Source organism: Drosophila mauritiana, chromosome 3L (assembly GCF_004382145.1).
Source record: "Drosophila mauritiana strain mau12 chromosome 3L, ASM438214v1, whole genome shotgun sequence".
NCBI classification, from domain to species: Eukaryota; Metazoa; Arthropoda; class Insecta; order Diptera; family Drosophilidae; genus Drosophila; species Drosophila mauritiana.
The window spans coordinates 10871664-10888660 of record NC_046669.1 but is presented as its reverse complement, the minus strand read 5'-3'; the positions used below and the strand labels follow the sequence as shown (position 1 = coordinate 10888660).

Sequence of the window (16997 nt, the reverse complement as noted above, 5' to 3'; positions counted from 1 at the left end):
TAAACAAGTTATCAGAAAAAGATATCAAAGTTTATCATGTCCATGGCCTTCTTTTGATAACTCACAATTATCAATAGATAAGATCTCGACAAGTATTAAGAAACAATAGTAGAAATAAGTTTTAAAATTGCATTTATTCAGACATACATTAATATGTGTATATGGTTGGAGGGCACAAAGCCAATCTTTATCTTTCTGTCTCCCCTGGGAGCTTACAAAACTAATAAAAAAACGAACGCAAACTTTCAGACTGCGATGCTGACTTACTTGGCCGATGGTTGGTTAGCTTATGTGAATGCGTTAGCGGATATATATACGTATATATAAATATAAATCTGTTTGCCATTAAATCGGTCCGCCAACTGTACACAAACTGATAAGTAACTGGGAATGTAAACGGAATACTTGGGGAATGCATTGAGGCGTACGCTGCTCAGCGACCATTCCAGTGGCACACGTGTCCATTCTCGAATGCCAGGTTGATTCTGGGATGAGGAAGTGGCCGTGCTGCCTGCACCGACTGCCTGGCCGGATCGTCCTCGAAGTACAAGCACTGCTGCACGAAATCCAGGAAGAGAACTTGTGCCTGGCTGGCTGCCGCGGGCAACGCCTCCAAATTAGCATCGCTGCAGAGTCCCTGGACCAGTTGCTCGCAAATTCTCGTATTGGTATCGACATCGAATAGGGGTACGCCAAAATTAACGTCCAGCAGGGTCCACTCCTCAGTGGCGTCCTCATCCTGCACCACCGACGGTGAAATCTCCTCGATCTCCACGGAACTCTGCGACACCAGATCCGCACGACTGCTGCACTTGGCCAGTTCGCTAGCCAGCACTTGGCTGCAATCCGGAGCAGTGAACTCATTCGCAGGACCGTGTTCCGGCGTGGCCGCAAAGTGGTTCTCATCCGGACTCTTCAATTGAAAGCTTGTCACCTCGTTCGTTGGCACATGGTTAGGTTTGCTGGGCGCCGCAATTGAGGTTCGTTTCTGACGCTGCGCCGGCTTCAGTCGCACCTGCAGTTCGTAGTCCTCGCAACCGAGATCCGGCACTCCAGTGTTCAGGAATGTTATGTAGCCGCACTGCTGGCGCAGGTCCAAAAGGCTGGAAAGTTTGTGTACGGCCCGATGGGCAGCCCACTTCGCTTGGCGTGTGTCTGCCGCTTGGAACGGAAATGATTCATAGTGGAGCGCACCGGCTGTGCGGATTCCGTAGCCTTGGAGCAGCACACAGCCGTTCTTGAGCTGATAGTTCAGGTTGCGGAAATTCTCGGAATTAAGCACATACGCATCTGAGTGCAGGATGTTCACCAGCAGTTTGCCATAGCCCAGGAACAAGCGTGGCAAGGTCTTCAATACAGTTCCTCGGCAGAGAAGCAAACTGGGCGGTCCATAGCCTGAATAAATAGGTATTTAGAGAATAACTAGTGGGATAAGATAACTAAGAAGATTACCTGTGATATGATTGTAGAATAGCTTGCTCCACATGGGCGCCACATCGGAGCTGCGCAGGAATTGGCCGAAGTAGGGAATGCTAAATGTATGGCTGAGCGACGCCGTCAGCGGCGAAGCGGCTATTATAAACTTGTACTTCTTCTCCAGAACGCGATCTCTTGTCTGCTGATCCAAGCCCTCTAGGCACTCCAGTCGCAGCAGATCCAAACCGCCCGGCAGCAAATGTCGCAGTGAGCAAATGGTAGAACGCAAAATGACCGCGTGGGCGAAATAGCGCGACACGTCGCCTTCGCCCTCCGCATCCAGCAGCGAAACTTGCTCCAGTTCAGCCAGAAAACTGTCCAGGCTCTCCTCGCACAGCTTGCCCACCTCAAACATGGTCACAGCGTGATTCTTCAAGCCGGGCGACAGGTTGCCCATCATTAGAAAGGCGGTGAGCGTGGAGTCGAAGAGGAAGCCCACCCTCTTGCCGCTTTTTGGCAAGACAGCGGTTGATATCGCAGCCGATGGAGCAGCCTGCTTTGGAGCAGACAGATCCTCTTGCTCCAGCTCCGAGCTCAGTTCCTGCTCATCGCTGTTGTTCACCCTCTCCTGTGGTGTCGTATTCAAGTTGGCAAAGCTGAAGTCACTCGTGTTGCCGTCCGAGGAGAGGTAGCCTATGGAACTGCTGTCCTTATCCTTGTCCTTCTCCCTTTCCTTGGGTGTCTTTGGCGATTTGGGACTCTGGTCGAATTCGAAGCTGCTACTGGTATGCAAATTGTAGTTCAGCGGTGTGATCTGCGGCGTATCTGGCGCTTGCTGCTGGTTGTATCCCTCCCAGCTGGAATGATTCGTCTGATTGACCAGGTCTTCTTTGCGATGAGCGAAACCCAGACGACAGATAAACGATATGGCCTGCTTAACGCTATCCAGCTCCAGTTGCAGCATCTGTGCCAACTCGGCAATGGTCATGTGCTCATCCGCGCTAACGAAAATCTTGTACAGCAGATTCTCGAAGTAGTCCCCGCTCACGCGATTCATCACAAAGTTGCGCAGCGGCGGTATGGATATCCTGTCCTCCCCGCTTATGGGCACATCCAAGTAGATCAAACCCTTCCGGTACAGGCTGTGCACCACCTCGTGATCGCATTTCCCAGCCGGCTGGGCTCCAAAGTCAATCAAGTCATCGAGCAGGCCTCTTTCAGCGGGCGACAAATAGCGAATATCCGCTTCCAGGACATAGCCAATGTCCAGTCGCCACCAGGGCTCGATGTGTATGCGCACCGGAAAGCGTGGCAGGAAGTCCAGCGGATTGGGCCGCGACCCGAAGATCAAGGAGCGCGGTGTGTGGGTTTTCAGATCGCTAATAAGGGCCAGGTACTCGTTGCGGCCAATGCCCAGGACACGCAGACAGTCGGCTGCCGTAAAGTTGGGCAAAGTATCGTAGCTTTTGTCGCTTCGCAAAAGCTGACCCAAAACATCCAGATAGTAGTTGAAGGGCGTCACCCTCAGGCCCTTGGTGACGATATCGGCCAGGTGGTAGGGAAATGCGCCCAATCCATTGATGCTCTTCTGTATCAACAGCTCGTAGTAGCGCTGCTCCCGGCGAAACACCTTGGCGGCCAGGTTGCCCCGGAACCTCAGCTGATTCTTTAGACTATAGTTAAAGACGAACTTCTCGTAGTCACGCTGATTGTTGTGCAGAACCGATCGCAGATGCACGGGCAGCAGTTCCCAGGTGACATTCCCACGCACACATTGCTGCAGTTGGTTTTGGCAATTGGTTCCAGAGCCAGTGGTCGCATTGCCACCTCCGCTGGCGGCCAAATCCTCTTGCTCCGTCATCTTGGGACTCGGATTGGGTTCTCCGGCTGGTCGGACTAACTCATTGCATTCGGTCCGGCTACGGAATCCAGTATTTTCTTCCTGCGTATTATTTTTCTTTTTTTTTTTTTTGAGAGGAACGATAGGTCCGATAACACGGACACGGTGTTATTGGTTTCATACGTCGACAGCTGATAAGACCGCCGGTGTTTCACAGCACTGGCGAGCAAACAGTTTTTCGATAGTTCGATTATTATTAGTATTAGTCATAATATCCCTTGCAATTTCACAATCACGTTTAAAATTGCAAACTTCCAACCGACGCCTATCGACAGTGCCTAACAATACTGTCCGATGACGAATGTGCCTATCGGTGTGCTGTCGATATCACTAGCTTATCGATAGCACATCGTTTAGAATGATTTTCAATATTCGTTGCTGCCTGCTTCATTCATAAACACTTACGCTATTAGAGTCAAAATTGTCAAAACGTTGACGAATTACCGAGCTTGCTAGTATTGCTATCGGACTGCAAGAAAGTCGGCGTTCAGCGCTCGACGAGCGGGCAACAGAGACAACGGCAGCGGCTGAGCAGCTTCAGCATAAGAATTTTGGGTAGCCGCGACACAGAAAAGGGACATCAACATCGATTTTTTTTTGCACCCTTTACGTTTTGAGAGTGGAGCAGAATCACTTTCGGCAAACAAAGAAAGGGGCGGCGGCGGTGGAGGCGTAAAGTGCGCAGATTTCAGCGAAGATGAACGGAGGCGGGGGTCGCGAGGATGATCAGCATCTGCCAGGTGTTTCCAGGTGAATAACTTCAACTACTTAAGTTGTGGCGTATTAAATCAGATTTTGTTTGAACCTCCCTCAGTGCATCAGGATCTGCAGCTGGAGCGGTGGGCGGGCGGGCCACGCCCGAAATGAAGCGTTCGGCGGTGCGCAGCCTAATCAAGCGATACTTCCACCAACTACAATCCGGCTGTGGGAACGCCAACTGCAGCAATGCCAATTGCGCCTCCAGCGGCAAGGTGGCGCCCATGACGCCCAACGAGCTGGCCGCCCGAGCTCTGCAGCTCCTTTCACAGGATGCACAGCTCTGCGAGGCGGAGACCAGCAGGTAAGAGTTCTCTTAACATATGGAACAAAGTAAAGTAGTAAAGTTTCAACTTTTCCCCATTTTAGCCCCCAGGATGTGGACATGCTTTCGCCGAACGACAGCAGCAGCAGTAGCAGCGGCAGCTCGACAAGCACAATTACCTCAGCCAGCACCACCACGACAACCAGCAGACAATCGCAGTCTACGCCAGCTGCCGTTGTAGTGCCCGTATCCAGTCCGTATCTCGCCCAGAGTGTGCCGCAACTGGATATCGCCGGCGCTGAACACTCCTCCGGCGACTCGGAACCTTGTACACCCACCCTGGCGCCAGTCCACAGCTTGGATGCCAACAGTCTGATAGCACTCTATGAGGAATGTAGGGCGGCTGACAGTTACGACAGGATTTGCCACGCAATCGGCGTTGTGTTCTCCAGCGTAGATAGACTGGGCAAGAGCTTCATTCGCAGCGCAGAACCAGCGGCTTCTAGTAGTCTCCAGGAGCTGCTGGCCAATTCATCGGGGGCTTTAAACAAGGAGCAGCTACGAACTTTGGAAGGGGAACACGATAAGGACGAAGACAGTACACAACAGGTGGACGAACAATCAGAATCGGCGGCTAACGCCACTGCTTCTGCAGAAGTCGAAGAAGAGGACGATGATGTGTACTCATCCCAAAGCAGCGACACGCTGGTGGATCTGCCCGGTTTGCGACGAGTGCAGCGTCTCCTTTTTGGCTGTCAAATACGAGCTATCACGGAGAAGCTTACCAGCAGCGTTATTCAGCTGTCTGACTGGGTGATCTACATGCGTACGGATTGGGAAAGGGTCATTCACTGTCTGGTCATCTGCTTTGATCTAGCCACGAATAGTGAGTTTTTCAATTGTATGCCTGGAGTGCTTCAAGTTACAGCTTTTCTCATTTCCCTTTAGCCAAGAACAGTGTGGTAGACATGGACTATCTGGACAGGGTGCTGCCAAAGTTATGTCATGCGGCGTCGGCCATGCCAGTGCCGGCACAGGCGCGCCTGGCCAGGATCTGGGCGGCTCATTGTTCGGATCAGCTGCATTCGTTGATCGCAGCCTGCCAGCAGCAAATTACTCTACAGGTGCTTTTGGACGAGGAATCCATGCGCGAGAACGAATCCATAATCAGTGTCACCAAAGTTTTGAAGGTAATTGTGAGGTTTTTTGCAATATGGCTTGTAATGCATTTTGCTTAACTTCAATGTGATAGATTGTCTTCTACGCGAACATTCTGGCTAGCGAGCTGGAGCGACCGTCGTGTCGGGTGCCGCTGGAGGATCGAACGGAAGCGGCGACCGCATCTGGCAGCGCAGTAGTGGAGGACGACCTATTCGCCTACAACTCTTTGTTGGAGCCGCACATGCCCAAATTCGCCGAGGATCAGTTTGAGAAGGAGCTGCAGGTGTCGTCAATCGATTGCCGGAAACCACTGATACCACTTGAGGAGTTCTACAACGAGGCGCTCAGTGAAAACATTCAGATGCACCACGACTACCTGTCCTACAAGACGTTAGCCATGGAGAGCGAGATTGGTTCCGGCCATGCAAACTACTTTTCGTTTATGCTGTACGCCTTTATCCTTACGCCGTCAACCAAAGTGGATGCCTTGTACTATGATAGCCGAATGAGGATGTATAGCGAGCGCTACTCCTCCCTTCACTCCATCCTCAACAATATGGGTCAGGTAGGACAGGAAGATACTCCTCGGCCGGATCTTAAGCTGACGGTGCGAAGGGACCAGCTCATCAACGACGCGCTCATTGGGGTGTGTACAAATGGTTTTTAGTGTCCTAGTTAACAGGTGTCATTAATACACGTTTAATTCCCTAGCTGGAAATGGTGGCCATGAGCAATCCGAAGGATCTCAAGAAGCAGTTGGTGGTGGAGTTTGTCGGCGAGCAGGGGATCGACGAAGGCGGCGTATCCAAAGAGTTCTTCCAGCTAATCGTGGAGGAGATATTCAACCCGGCTTTTGGAATGTTTATACATCAGGAGGAGACCAACAATATGTGGTGGGTATTCATTTGGGATAAGTCTGTTCAGTTGAACTATATATATCCATATGTAGGTTCAATGCCACACCATTTGAGAACGGAGCCCAGTTCACTCTGATTGGTATAATTATTGGCCTCGCGATCTATAACAACGTCACCCTGGCCGTAAACTTCCCCATGGTGGTCTACCGCAAGTTAATAGGCTATCGGGGCACGTTCGCCGACCTCAGCGACTGGAGTCCGGCGCTGTACAAGAATCTGAAGTCCATGCTGGACTATCAGGGCCAGGATATGGAGGAGGTATTCGAACAGACCTTCAAGATCAGCTACAGCGATGTTTTCGGTGATGTGGTAGAGCACGAACTGGTGCCGAACGGCCAGGATGTACTGGTGGGGCAGCACAACAAGGAGCTCTTTGTCAACCTGTACAGTGATTTCCTGCTCAACACGAATATCGAGCAGCAGTTCAATGCCTTCCGCAAGGGCTTCGAAATGGTCACGGACGAATCGCCACTGAAGCTGCTCTTCCGGCCAGAGGAGATCGAGATGCTGGTCTGCGGCAGTCGGGTGAGTAGCTAGCTATATTCAATATACGAAATACATTCGATTGTTGAACTCTGAAACCATCGGCAGGAATTCGACTTTGTGGAACTGGAAAACTCCACTGTGTACGAGGGCGGCTACACGGAGAAGAGCCAGTACATCCAGGACTTCTGGAGCATAGTGCATGCGATGCCCAGCGAGGACAAGCACAAGCTGCTCGAGTTCACGACGGGATCGGCGCGTGTTCCGGTTGGCGGCCTGAAATGCCTGCGTCTGCTAATCACGCGTCACGGTCCGGATAGCGACCGGCTGCCCACATCGCACACCTGCTTCAACGTGCTGCTCCTGCCCGAGTACAGCAGCCGCGAGAAGCTGGAGGAGCGGCTGATGAAGGCCATCAACTACTCGAAGGGCTTCGGCATGCTGTAGGCTGTGGTCCAAACTGCGAGTGCAAGTCTGTCATCTGGAACTGATACCACCACCTCTCTGGGACAAAGATTTCGAATATTTTGATCGGTTTGAGTTCGTTTTGGGTTCTGCCATTTATTTTTGATACGACCTGTTCAATGAGACAATATATACATACACAATATATGTGCTCAATTTATATGGTGCGATGGCGAAGCGAGCAGACCGAACGGACACGCGATTTTGTTTCTTTAGCCCAGTTAATTGTACATAGACACACACGCCACATACTGCACTATGTGAACTCACCCTAGAATCACCCACATTTAAAAACAGTACGCGCTGAATATTTTCCTAAATAAATTTAAAGTAGTTCGGCGAAGATAAGGGTGTATTTTCCATTTAGATTGGGCTTTAAAGCATGGGATATTTAAAATCAGATTTTTGTTTGTGATTTTGTAACAAATTGAAATTATGGAAAAAGTTTCATTTCTGATTATGATTTAAATTACACTTAAATTTTTTATTTAGTATAGAAGCAACTAATACAAAGAAGAATAGAAGCAATATTTCGCACCAGCTGACATTTAAATTTCGGTGTGAAGTACTTTTTTTTACTTTTCTTATCCATATTTAAATAACTTATAAAATAACTTTTTAACTTTATTTTTTATTTAGTCTAAAAACATTTAATAAAAAATGCAGTGTGAAAGGCCTATTTCACAACAGCTGACTTTGGGATTGGTGGATTTTTTAGGCTCTTTTTTCAGGCGATATTTTCTAACCGCATAGCCGCGGCCACACATTTGTTATTCGCGTTTCTGAGTTTCTTGCGGGTGGGACTCCCAATATTTTGTGGAGCGGAAAGTGTTTTGATTTCCTTAGCATTTATTACAAAAAAATGCAACTAGTATAACGTACTGTTCTCTATAACAATTTTTAACCACCGATAGCGAGTGCATCACTGTGTGTGCGAGTGAGAGAGAGAGCGACAGCTAGTTGTCCAGCATCATGAGAATACAACAAAGCGCCTTGTTGTTGTTGCTGCTGGCCGTGACGTCGCAAGGAGACGCCGAGTCCAATTGGAATGGTTTGTTTTTAATTTCTAACTAGAATGAGTTCATCAGCAGCCATAGAAAATTATATTGCATTCATGTTTTCATATTTTCCGACGTTAAGTGCATTCCACTGGCGTACTTATTCCACAAATGCACAGAGATAAAAAGGGATATGATGCGATGGTTTTTCTTATCATTCTTGATAAGAAACTGGAGCATCCTTTTCTCGCTCAAAACATAAAAAGTGTGAAATTGAAATGCCTATTTCAATGTAGTTTACCCTTACTTTTTTCTGTGCATGTGCAGTACATAGCTCAGAGAATTTGTTTATGATCCATATACCATCCCACACATCTCTCCTTGCCTTTTAATTTGCTTTTGTTTTCGTTTCGCTTTGATGCTGCGGTCGTTTACTCTGGAATTGCTCGGAAACGGAGCACAGATGCAGCTTCAAGTGTTCAGATGCATCTGCATCTGAGATGAAAGATACAAAATGGTTCTCAAACAGCAAATTCGTTTACATATTCCGAAATTAAACTGCTTTAAACAAGCTCAACTTGTCTAAAATGCATTCATTATAATTTAATGACTTTCAGACAATACAAAATAAAATTTTATTGTATTCTAATTAGAACCCAAAACTAGAATACAGTAGAGCTTACGCAAGTTCAACGAGCAATATTAGAAACTATTAAATAAATTTATTAAAAAATAATCAAAAAGTGATGGCTCACTTTCTATTAATCTTTACTATTGATTCATATATATAACTTGATCTTAATTTACAGACAAAATCAAAGTGTTCACTGTGGCCACTGAACCCACCGATGGCTATACTAGATATATTCGATCTGCGCGCGTCTACGATATTGAGGTGAGACCCCTATTAAAAGTAGGATTCGTATTAATTAAAGCATTTTAAAGTCAAGACCAGAAATTGTTTCACACTGGCTATCTAAAATCTATGATCTGCTATATTTAGATATTGTGGTTTAGATATAAAGCGGTTAGAACCTAGAAACTTGACGGTTCATCAAGAAAGACATGTCACCATCTGGGATAAAAATTAGAGAACATATACTTTTGCCTAAACGAAATTGGCAAACTTCTATGTTTAATAGAACATCTACGAACAACTCTTCATATGCAAATGAGTTTTGATTGTTTTTATTGATGAATTCCTAATGTGACGACACTCTCAGACAATCGAATTTTCATAAAAACTGGTATATAAGCTAGAACATAGCATTTATGATAGATAAGAACTGGGTGATATGTGAGTATGCTTGTATTGTCTTAGAAGATTGAAGACTTGCCCGGCGGCTTGGCACACTTAGGCAACATTGTATTATTAAAATGTCTGGTTAGCATATAGTATAGTAGCTATATATCTGTGCCTGTTCGCCGCTACCCGAGCATCCGGCGTTGGCGTCCGATTTTCTGATGTGGAACACCGAGATTGGCTGCTGGACATTGTGGGGCAACGACAACATGTAGTCAACATATAGTGCACACATGTTGAAATCACGTACGCCAAGGAGATTCGAGATTCGGTGCAGTCGCCGGGGGTAATTAGCACAATACATTGGGATTGGGTTCCCGGTCTATTGATAGCTTAGAACTTTCTACACCAAGTCGGTGGGAGATTTCGCTTATCGGTGACACTTTTTGTATTGTCGGCCGGCTTAGAAATTTTGTTGTTCAAAAATATATATGCACGACAACAAAATGTGCTGATAAGCTCGCTTAGCCGGCTTTTTTTATGGATTGAACCTGATCTCTCCCCCTTTGCTTTGAATTTCTATATATGTACATTTTTTTTTTGTATTTAAAGAACTGTGCGACCCAAGATATTTAATCCCGCAGCGTTGCTAAATGAATGTAGTTTGTGATTTGGTTTCCTTTAATGGAAGAGATATGATTTCTTTTAGATTTTTGTAATATTTTTGGGAGCTTTGTATATGTTTAATATAATATGAGCTTGTAGATGAACCAAATGCATAGATTTAGGTAGCTTGTTAGGCAAGTTTGTTAGCATTTAAAATAATATTTAATCTCTAAAAGGTGACCACCCTTGGCTTGGGAGAGGAATGGAAAGGAGGAGATATGCAAAAGCCCGGCGGCGGATTCAAGCTCAATCTTCTGCGCGAAGCTATAACTCCGTATAAAAATGAACCCGAAACAATCATACTCTTCACAGACAGGTTTGAAATTCAATAAAAAAATCAAATGATTTATTAATTATAAAGGTGTACTTTTTAGCTACGATGTGATTATCACCACCACGCTGGATGAGATCTTCGAGAAATTCAAAGAGGCTGGTGCCAAGATACTCTTCTCCGCCGAGAAATACTGCTGGCCCGACAAGAGTCTGGCCAATGACTATCCCGAAGTGGAGGGCAAGGCCTCGCGATTCCTCAATTCGGGCGCCTTCATTGGTTATGCACCACAAGTTTTCGCTCTGCTGGAGGATCCAATTGAAGACACTGCCGACGATCAGCTGTATTTTACAAAGATCTTCCTCGACGAGACCAAACGCACCAAGCTGGGCTTAAAGCTGGACGTACAATCGCGCCTATTCCAAAACCTACATGGTGCCAAGAACGATGTGAAGCTTAAAGTGGATCTCGAGAGCAATCAGGGCGTTCTGCAGAACGTGGATTTCATGACGACGCCAGCCATCATCCATGGCAATGGACTTAGCAAAGTGGATCTGAATGCATATGGCAATTATTTGGCCAGGACTTTTAATGGCGTCTGCCTTTTGTGTCAGGAAAATCTATTGGACTTGGAAGTAAGCGATTTTGAATATGCTTATACACATGCATATATTAAATATACAATATATTTTCTAGGAGACAAACCTACCTGTGATTTCACTAGCCCTGATGGTTACGCAACCCGTGCCCTTCTTCGACCAGTTTCTGGAGGGCATCGAGAGCCTAAACTATCCCAAGGAAAAACTCCACTTGCTCATCTACAGCAATGTTGCATTTCACGACGACGACATCAAGTCGTTTGTTAACAAATATGGCAAAGAGTATGCTACTGCCAAGTTTGCTCTCTCCACTGACGAGTTGGATGAACGCCAGGGCAGGCAGTTGGCCCTGTAAGTTTTATAATTAATTATTTTTAAATTAATTGATATGATTAATTATTTCATAGCATATCATATCGAAGTTTGTATTGAAGAACTGTGGTTTTATTCGTTCCATTTTTCCAGTGACAAGGCTCGACTCCACCAGAGTGATTATATATTCTTCGTGGATGCAGATGCGCACATCGACGATAGCGAGGTTCTCAGGGAGCTGCTCAGGCTGAACAAGTATGTCAAGGCCACTTTAATCACTTTCCCCCAAATAACTTTATTTATATCCTTGCAGGCAATTTGTGGCTCCGATTTTCTCCAAGCACAAGGAGCTGTGGAGCAACTTCTGGGGCGCTCTTTCCGAGGGAGGCTACTATGCCAGATCGCACGACTACGTGGACATTGTAAAGCGGGAACTTATGTAAGTGCAAACCAACTGAAGGGTAGGGAAACTTTCTTTAGTTTGTAGATACAGTATTTTATTCCATTCTTCAAACGAGATTTTCTTTATAAAAGATTTATCTTTCAATTTAGGCTATAATTCACAAAAAAAGCCTTCAAATTTTATTTTTTATGTTTTGCCAAGTGCAACAAAATTGAAATAATAAGATTGATAATAGCTTTGTTGCGATCAGTCGAAGGCAATGGAGAAATCCGTCTTAAAACTGCGCCGATCGATGGAGTACATGTTGTCGGCGGTGCACTCGTAGAGTCCAGCGTCCATCTGTGTGGCAGGGTCAATCTCGATCTTCGACTTGACCTTGTCGTCGCCGATGCGCCATTCGTGGACGTGCATGTAGAGGTGCTGATAGATCTCCGCTCCGTCCTTGTACCAGGTGATATGAGGTCGGGGATTGCCCTTGGCCACGCACAAAAAGGCGATCTTGTGGCCCAGAACGTACTCAAGATCGAAGTGGGAGGCTTGAAGGATTTTGGCGCCCTAAAACGTGCAATAATTAATATGGAACTCCTGCAAATTTTCCCTTCACTCACATTATTGTTGTTGTAATACTGATCGGACTCCGGATCGCGATATTTTCCGGTAATTGGCAGTCCGATCTGCACCCTGGACTTGGTTCGTCCACGTCCACGCCCTCGGCGCGCCTCGCAAATGGGCGTGGCCAGCATTAATAGCCCCAAAGCGAGGCAGACGATCAGGCACTTAACCTGCATGACTCTCCGGATAATGGATAATGCTGCTGTCGGAGATGATCACTATCGCTATATTTTTCTGCTGCTGCTGCTGGCGTTGCTGTGCGAATCTCGTTTGATCGGTGACTGATCCACTCGGCCAGACGCTGCACCACTCTGCTCAGCTCATCTAATTTGCCACAATTGTCCGGCGGATTTAAACCGTTTGGTTTGCTCTCGAAATTCGCCGCTCGCGGCTTTTTTATACTGGGTTCACAATCCTCATCGCCGCATTTCCACATTTCACTCAATTCCCTAGCTAGATTTGATTTGGACGCTTGCTGATATCGCTCGCGATATACCATCGTAGGCCATGGCACCCCTTTCCATGTGTCTTGCTGGGATTCGGTCTAGTTTACAGTGGCAATGGCACGATAGTACGCTTTCAGGGAAAGTAGTTAAAAGGAACTGGATTCTAGTGTTCAAATATTTCCACAATATGCATATAATAGTATCTATATAATATAACTATTTTACATTGTAGATAGAATGAGATTGATTTTGATTACATTCAATACTACATAGTGCAAGAAGCACATTGATTCGAAAATGCTTTTCTATTTTAAAGAAACCTTTTTTCGAACTGCTTAGTGTTTATTTGTTCCACTGTGCCTTTTTGAAGGCTATAGAGCACTCAACACTTTAGAACCAAAAAGCCTCGGTTAGCTTGGTTTGCTTTCACACATTTTAATAAAATAAATGCAAAAAAATCACTTGAATTGGGTAATTGAGTCAATTTGTCGGCTTTGTGCGCACACACACCTATGAACTTTGGCACTCACAGATACTCACATGGATGCACACGAGGAAGCAGAAAGGTCGGATTGAAATAGACTTTAAATTTCCATAATCCGAAACGCAAAAATGTATTTTTAAATATTTTTATTTAATTGTATTGAAAGCATTGTAGTTTATAGTTAGATCTCAGCTTTACTGTTTCGTAATGGGTGAAAAGTGGGCTTTTCTCAAAAGTTAACCATAACGTAGTCCGTGCGAAAACCTCTACGATCGATGGCATAGATATTGTCCGCTTGACACTCGTAGAAACCTGAAAGCCATGGTAATAATATATACATTTAAGTCAAATAAACATTTAATAATAAACCTACCAGCATCCATTTGAGTGGTAGGATCGATTTCCATTTTGGATTTAACAATATTCGCTTCTATATGAGATTCGTGTACCTGAAAGAATCGGTGCTGGTAGAGCTCTGCGCCATCCTTAAACCAGGTAATGGTCGGTCGAGGATTGCCTAATATCAAAAATGTTAGTATCTGGTTACTTCTTCCAACTAACTCTCACCTTGAGCCATGCAAAAGAAAGTGATCTTGCGTCCCAGGGTGTAATCCAACTCGAAATGCGAAGACTTTATAATCTTGGCGCCCTGAACAATGTTATTAGATGTATTTATTTAGAAAACAAATGTATTTTATCCTTGAGCCACTCACATTTTCATGATCATAATAGTTGACTGCATCCTGGGATCGGTGCTGGATGACCACGGGTTTTTTGCCCGTGTAGTTGCGACGCTCCGTCTTTCCCGCAGTGCTTCCTGTAACAATATCTTAATAATATATATTAATTAATATAGCTTAGATCGCTTACTTTGGGCGGCTATGTAGATGAGATCGCCGAAAATCAAAAAGCATAGGCAGAGGAGCACGATCCGATGAAGATTGCAGATGCCACGAGGCATTATTGTCGAGCCGAGATTCCGATTCCGATCGCCTGCGGTGAATGTTGTTTTCAAACTGCACTGTCGACATCCGAACAGAACGCCATCCACTTCGCTCTAATGTGAGCGTTTTTTATTGAATTAAGTGAATCTAGTTGGTGGGGCATTCGGCGGTGCGACGTCACTTTCCATTTTCGCAACATTGTTGCAAATCCGCTGGACATCGAGATCATTCCGCTCTCGACTTTATCGCTCGCTCATTCATCACTTGTGTTTTTTTCGCCCATTTGCAGTGGAATGTTCAATGTGCCCCATGTAACGAGCATATATCTGGTGAAGAAAACCGCCTTCGATGCCATCTCCTTCAAGCACAAGGAATTCGATCCCGACATGGCCATGTGCGAGTCACTACGGAATGCGGTAAGTGTTTGAACGAACATCGTGTTCAATTGGTTAATATACTAATGTGTACACTCTTCTGTCCAGGGTATCTTCATGTACGCCAGCAATCTGCGCATATTCGGTCACTTGGTCAACGCCGATGACTTCAACACGACTGTGACACGTCCGGACTTCTATACGTTGTTTAGCAACGAGATCGACTGGACGGAGAAGTACATACACCCGAACTACTCACTCCAGCTGAACGAGAGCAACAAGATACAGCAGCCGTGCCCGGATGTCTATTGGTTCCAGATCGTGTCGGACGCGTTCTGCGACGATTTGGTGGCCATCATGGAGGCGCACAACGGCTGGTCGGACGGCAGCAACAGCGACAATCGGCTGGAGGGCGGATACGAGGCGGTGCCCACCAGGGACATCCACATGAAGCAGGTGGGCCTGGAACGGCTCTACCTCAAATTTCTCCAACTGTTCGTTCGTCCGCTGCAGGAGCGCGCCTTCACGGGTTACTTCCACAATGTGAGTCAAAGAATTGTCATTTTGAGAAGAATTTGTATTAATATTCCCACTAATTTGTAGCCTCCACGCGCGCTGATGAACTTCATGGTGCGTTATCGGCCGGATGAACAGCCTTCTCTGCGACCCCACCACGACTCCTCCACGTACACCATCAACATTGCGATGAACCGGGCGGGTATTGACTATCAGGGCGGTGGCTGTCGATTCATTCGGTACAACTGCTCCGTGACCGATACGAAGAAGGGATGGATGCTGATGCACCCGGGGCGACTGACCCACTACCACGAGGGGCTGCTGGTGACCAATGGCACGCGTTACATCATGATTTCCTTCATCGATCCGTAGGGTAGCCAATTTAAGTCATACTCTTTATCAAACTGCCATATCGGCCACTCCAAAGAACTGCATACTAAGCCCAATGAACAATTTATGTTGATGGAATTGCGGCATCGGCCTTCTATTTCTGATGATTTTACATAATACTTTGAGATCGATAGCTTTAGGATACTTCGATGAATCTGTTGCAGCCTTAAGTTAATTATAAGCTTTTTTACCAAGTGCAAAGTGTTCAATTTTTGAATAAATTAATTCAATTATTAAATGAAATATATTTCGTTTGGTTTTTGTCTGGAGCAATTATTTTCTTTTATAATTCCAAATCAAATATTATTTAATTTACGTGATTCAATTAATGTTTAATTCGCTTTCGAAAGAATATTGCTCTTTAACTTGAAATGTTCAACCAACAGCTGTTTTGCAAAAGCGGGATAGCAACATTAACAGTGCTGCCCCCCACGCGAGTAACAGCAGCGGGTGTGCAGACTTCTGCTGTTAGCAAACATTTACAGCAGACACTTGACAGAATGCACAGTAAAATTTCTGTAGTGAGTTTTAAAATAAATGAATCTATATGAACTCAAAAGTTATTTAATTAAAGATATATATCTTTCTAAAAAAAATCAATTTTACTAAATAAAGATATCCACGCTGCCATATTTTAAAAATCAACAAAAAAACATATTATTATTTAATGTAAATTTTTTTATATTTTAACATATTAGAGGCTAACAGAGTAATTCGATTACAGAGCAAGTGAGAATGTTATGAAGTCGAACCACTGCCCACTGTTGTTGCATCGAGCCCAAGGCTTCGAACTTGCGGGAGTTCGAACGACCCCAAAAGAAAAGTGTATTTAAACGCTTGGCGAAGCACGCTCTATGTTATTGCTCGATTTTCGTCCGCGCAGCTGGTTCGTCTCGATTTTTAATAAAATAGGAAGTACTAAATAAACTGAGCGGACATTGGCTTAAAGGCCAGCAAACAAATATAACGAAATAAACAAGTTTGTTTTTTAAATGCAACTGAAATTGAGAGAATACTTTCGATAAATTTAAAAGACTCCAGTTTGCAGACTTCGTGTGTGGGTGATGTGCGGTACATTTACAGTTAGTTGCGCAAAGTGCGTGTTTAAAAATAACAAAACTGACGCTGGATATAAAAACCGAAATAAGTAGGGAGAGCAATAGATGAGTGGCAAAGGCAAAGAGAAATGCAAATTTATCGAGTCGGTCAATTTAAAAAAGCCGCATCCTGGAAAAGTGTGTGCGTGCGTTCGTGTGTGTGTGTGCCTGTGAAATAAACAAAAAAGGCGAAAGTTTACTCGCTCTCTGTCTCTCTCTTTCTGACTCTCTGTTGCTCGTTGTGGCGCTCTCTCTTTCTGTCGCAGGACTTGCTTCGAT

General features: G+C 45.4%; 5 protein-coding genes across 5 annotated transcripts; 2 read left to right on the top strand and 3 right to left on the bottom strand.

The window, feature by feature from the left end:
* Positions 1 to 115: 115 nt before the first annotated feature.
* Positions 116 to 3429, bottom strand: LOC117139293 (protein FAM91A1). Its single transcript, XM_033301524.1, has 2 exons — positions 1453 to 3429; positions 116 to 1395 (listed from the first exon to the last, which is right to left on the bottom strand). The coding sequence occupies exons 1-2, from the start codon at positions 3275 to 3277 to the stop codon at positions 434 to 436; spliced, it is 2787 nt and encodes a 928-aa protein (XP_033157415.1). The 5' UTR covers positions 3278 to 3429; the 3' UTR covers positions 116 to 433.
* Positions 3430 to 3655: 226 nt separating this feature from the next.
* LOC117139292 (ubiquitin-protein ligase E3A) lies at positions 3656 to 7706 on the top strand. Its single transcript, XM_033301523.1, has 8 exons — positions 3656 to 4066; positions 4131 to 4376; positions 4442 to 5223; positions 5286 to 5527; positions 5590 to 6144; positions 6210 to 6391; positions 6448 to 6940; positions 7007 to 7706. Exons 1-8 carry the CDS (start codon positions 4014 to 4016, stop codon positions 7343 to 7345), a joined length of 2892 nt encoding a protein of 963 aa, XP_033157414.1. The 5' UTR covers positions 3656 to 4013; the 3' UTR covers positions 7346 to 7706.
* A 425-nt stretch (positions 7707 to 8131) lies between these two features.
* Positions 8132 to 15864, top strand: LOC117140401 (procollagen-lysine,2-oxoglutarate 5-dioxygenase). Its single transcript, XM_033303271.1, has 10 exons — positions 8132 to 8414; positions 9171 to 9256; positions 10447 to 10586; positions 10645 to 11176; positions 11238 to 11491; positions 11606 to 11707; positions 11766 to 11891; positions 14631 to 14757; positions 14824 to 15258; positions 15319 to 15864. The coding sequence occupies exons 1-10, from the start codon at positions 8336 to 8338 to the stop codon at positions 15601 to 15603; spliced, it is 2166 nt and encodes a 721-aa protein (XP_033159162.1). The 5' UTR covers positions 8132 to 8335; the 3' UTR covers positions 15604 to 15864.
* LOC117140403 (immunoglobulin domain-containing protein oig-4) lies at positions 11930 to 12643 on the bottom strand. Its single transcript, XM_033303274.1, has 2 exons — positions 12464 to 12643; positions 11930 to 12410 (listed from the first exon to the last, which is right to left on the bottom strand). The coding sequence occupies exons 1-2, from the start codon at positions 12641 to 12643 to the stop codon at positions 12102 to 12104; spliced, it is 489 nt and encodes a 162-aa protein (XP_033159165.1). The 3' UTR covers positions 11930 to 12101.
* Positions 13557 to 14633, bottom strand: LOC117140402 (immunoglobulin domain-containing protein oig-4). The gene is made up of 5 exons (XM_033303272.1): positions 14268 to 14633; positions 14111 to 14214; positions 13965 to 14046; positions 13771 to 13914; positions 13557 to 13709 (listed from the first exon to the last, which is right to left on the bottom strand). Exons 1-5 carry the CDS (start codon positions 14356 to 14358, stop codon positions 13627 to 13629), a joined length of 504 nt encoding a protein of 167 aa, XP_033159163.1. The 5' UTR covers positions 14359 to 14633; the 3' UTR covers positions 13557 to 13626.
* Positions 15865 to 16997: the final 1133 nt, after the last annotated feature.

Coding starts and splice junctions, on each gene's coding strand:
- LOC117139293 (XM_033301524.1), bottom strand. CDS start 3,277: ATGACGGAGCAAGAGGATTTGGCCGCCAGCGGAGGTGGCAATGCGACC. Junction 1,396..1,452: donor ATTCTACAATCATATCACAG/GTAATCTTCTTA, acceptor CTATTTATTCAG/GCTATGGACCGCCCAGTTTG.
- LOC117139292 (XM_033301523.1), top strand. CDS start 4,014: ATGAACGGAGGCGGGGGTCGCGAGGATGATCAGCATCTGCCAGGTGTT. Junction 6,145..6,209: donor TCAACGACGCGCTCATTGGG/GTGTGTACAAAT, acceptor TTAATTCCCTAG/CTGGAAATGGTGGCCATGAG. Junction 6,392..6,447: donor GAGGAGACCAACAATATGTG/GTGGGTATTCAT, acceptor ATCCATATGTAG/GTTCAATGCCACACCATTTG.
- LOC117140401 (XM_033303271.1), top strand. CDS start 8,336: ATGAGAATACAACAAAGCGCCTTGTTGTTGTTGCTGCTGGCCGTGACG. Junction 10,587..10,644: donor ATCATACTCTTCACAGACAG/GTTTGAAATTCA, acceptor TGTACTTTTTAG/CTACGATGTGATTATCACCA. Junction 11,708..11,765: donor GAGCTGCTCAGGCTGAACAA/GTATGTCAAGGC, acceptor ATATCCTTGCAG/GCAATTTGTGGCTCCGATTT.
- LOC117140403 (XM_033303274.1), bottom strand. CDS start 12,643: ATGCAGGTTAAGTGCCTGATCGTCTGCCTCGCTTTGGGGCTATTAATG. Junction 12,411..12,463: donor AGTATTACAACAACAATAAT/GTGAGTGAAGGG, acceptor TGCACGTTTTAG/GGCGCCAAAATCCTTCAAGC.
- LOC117140402 (XM_033303272.1), bottom strand. CDS start 14,358: ATGCCTCGTGGCATCTGCAATCTTCATCGGATCGTGCTCCTCTGCCTA. Junction 14,215..14,267: donor CATCTACATAGCCGCCCAAA/GTAAGCGATCTA, acceptor ATATTGTTACAG/GAAGCACTGCGGGAAAGACG. Junction 13,915..13,964: donor TTTCTTTTGCATGGCTCAAG/GTGAGAGTTAGT, acceptor TTTTGATATTAG/GCAATCCTCGACCGACCATT.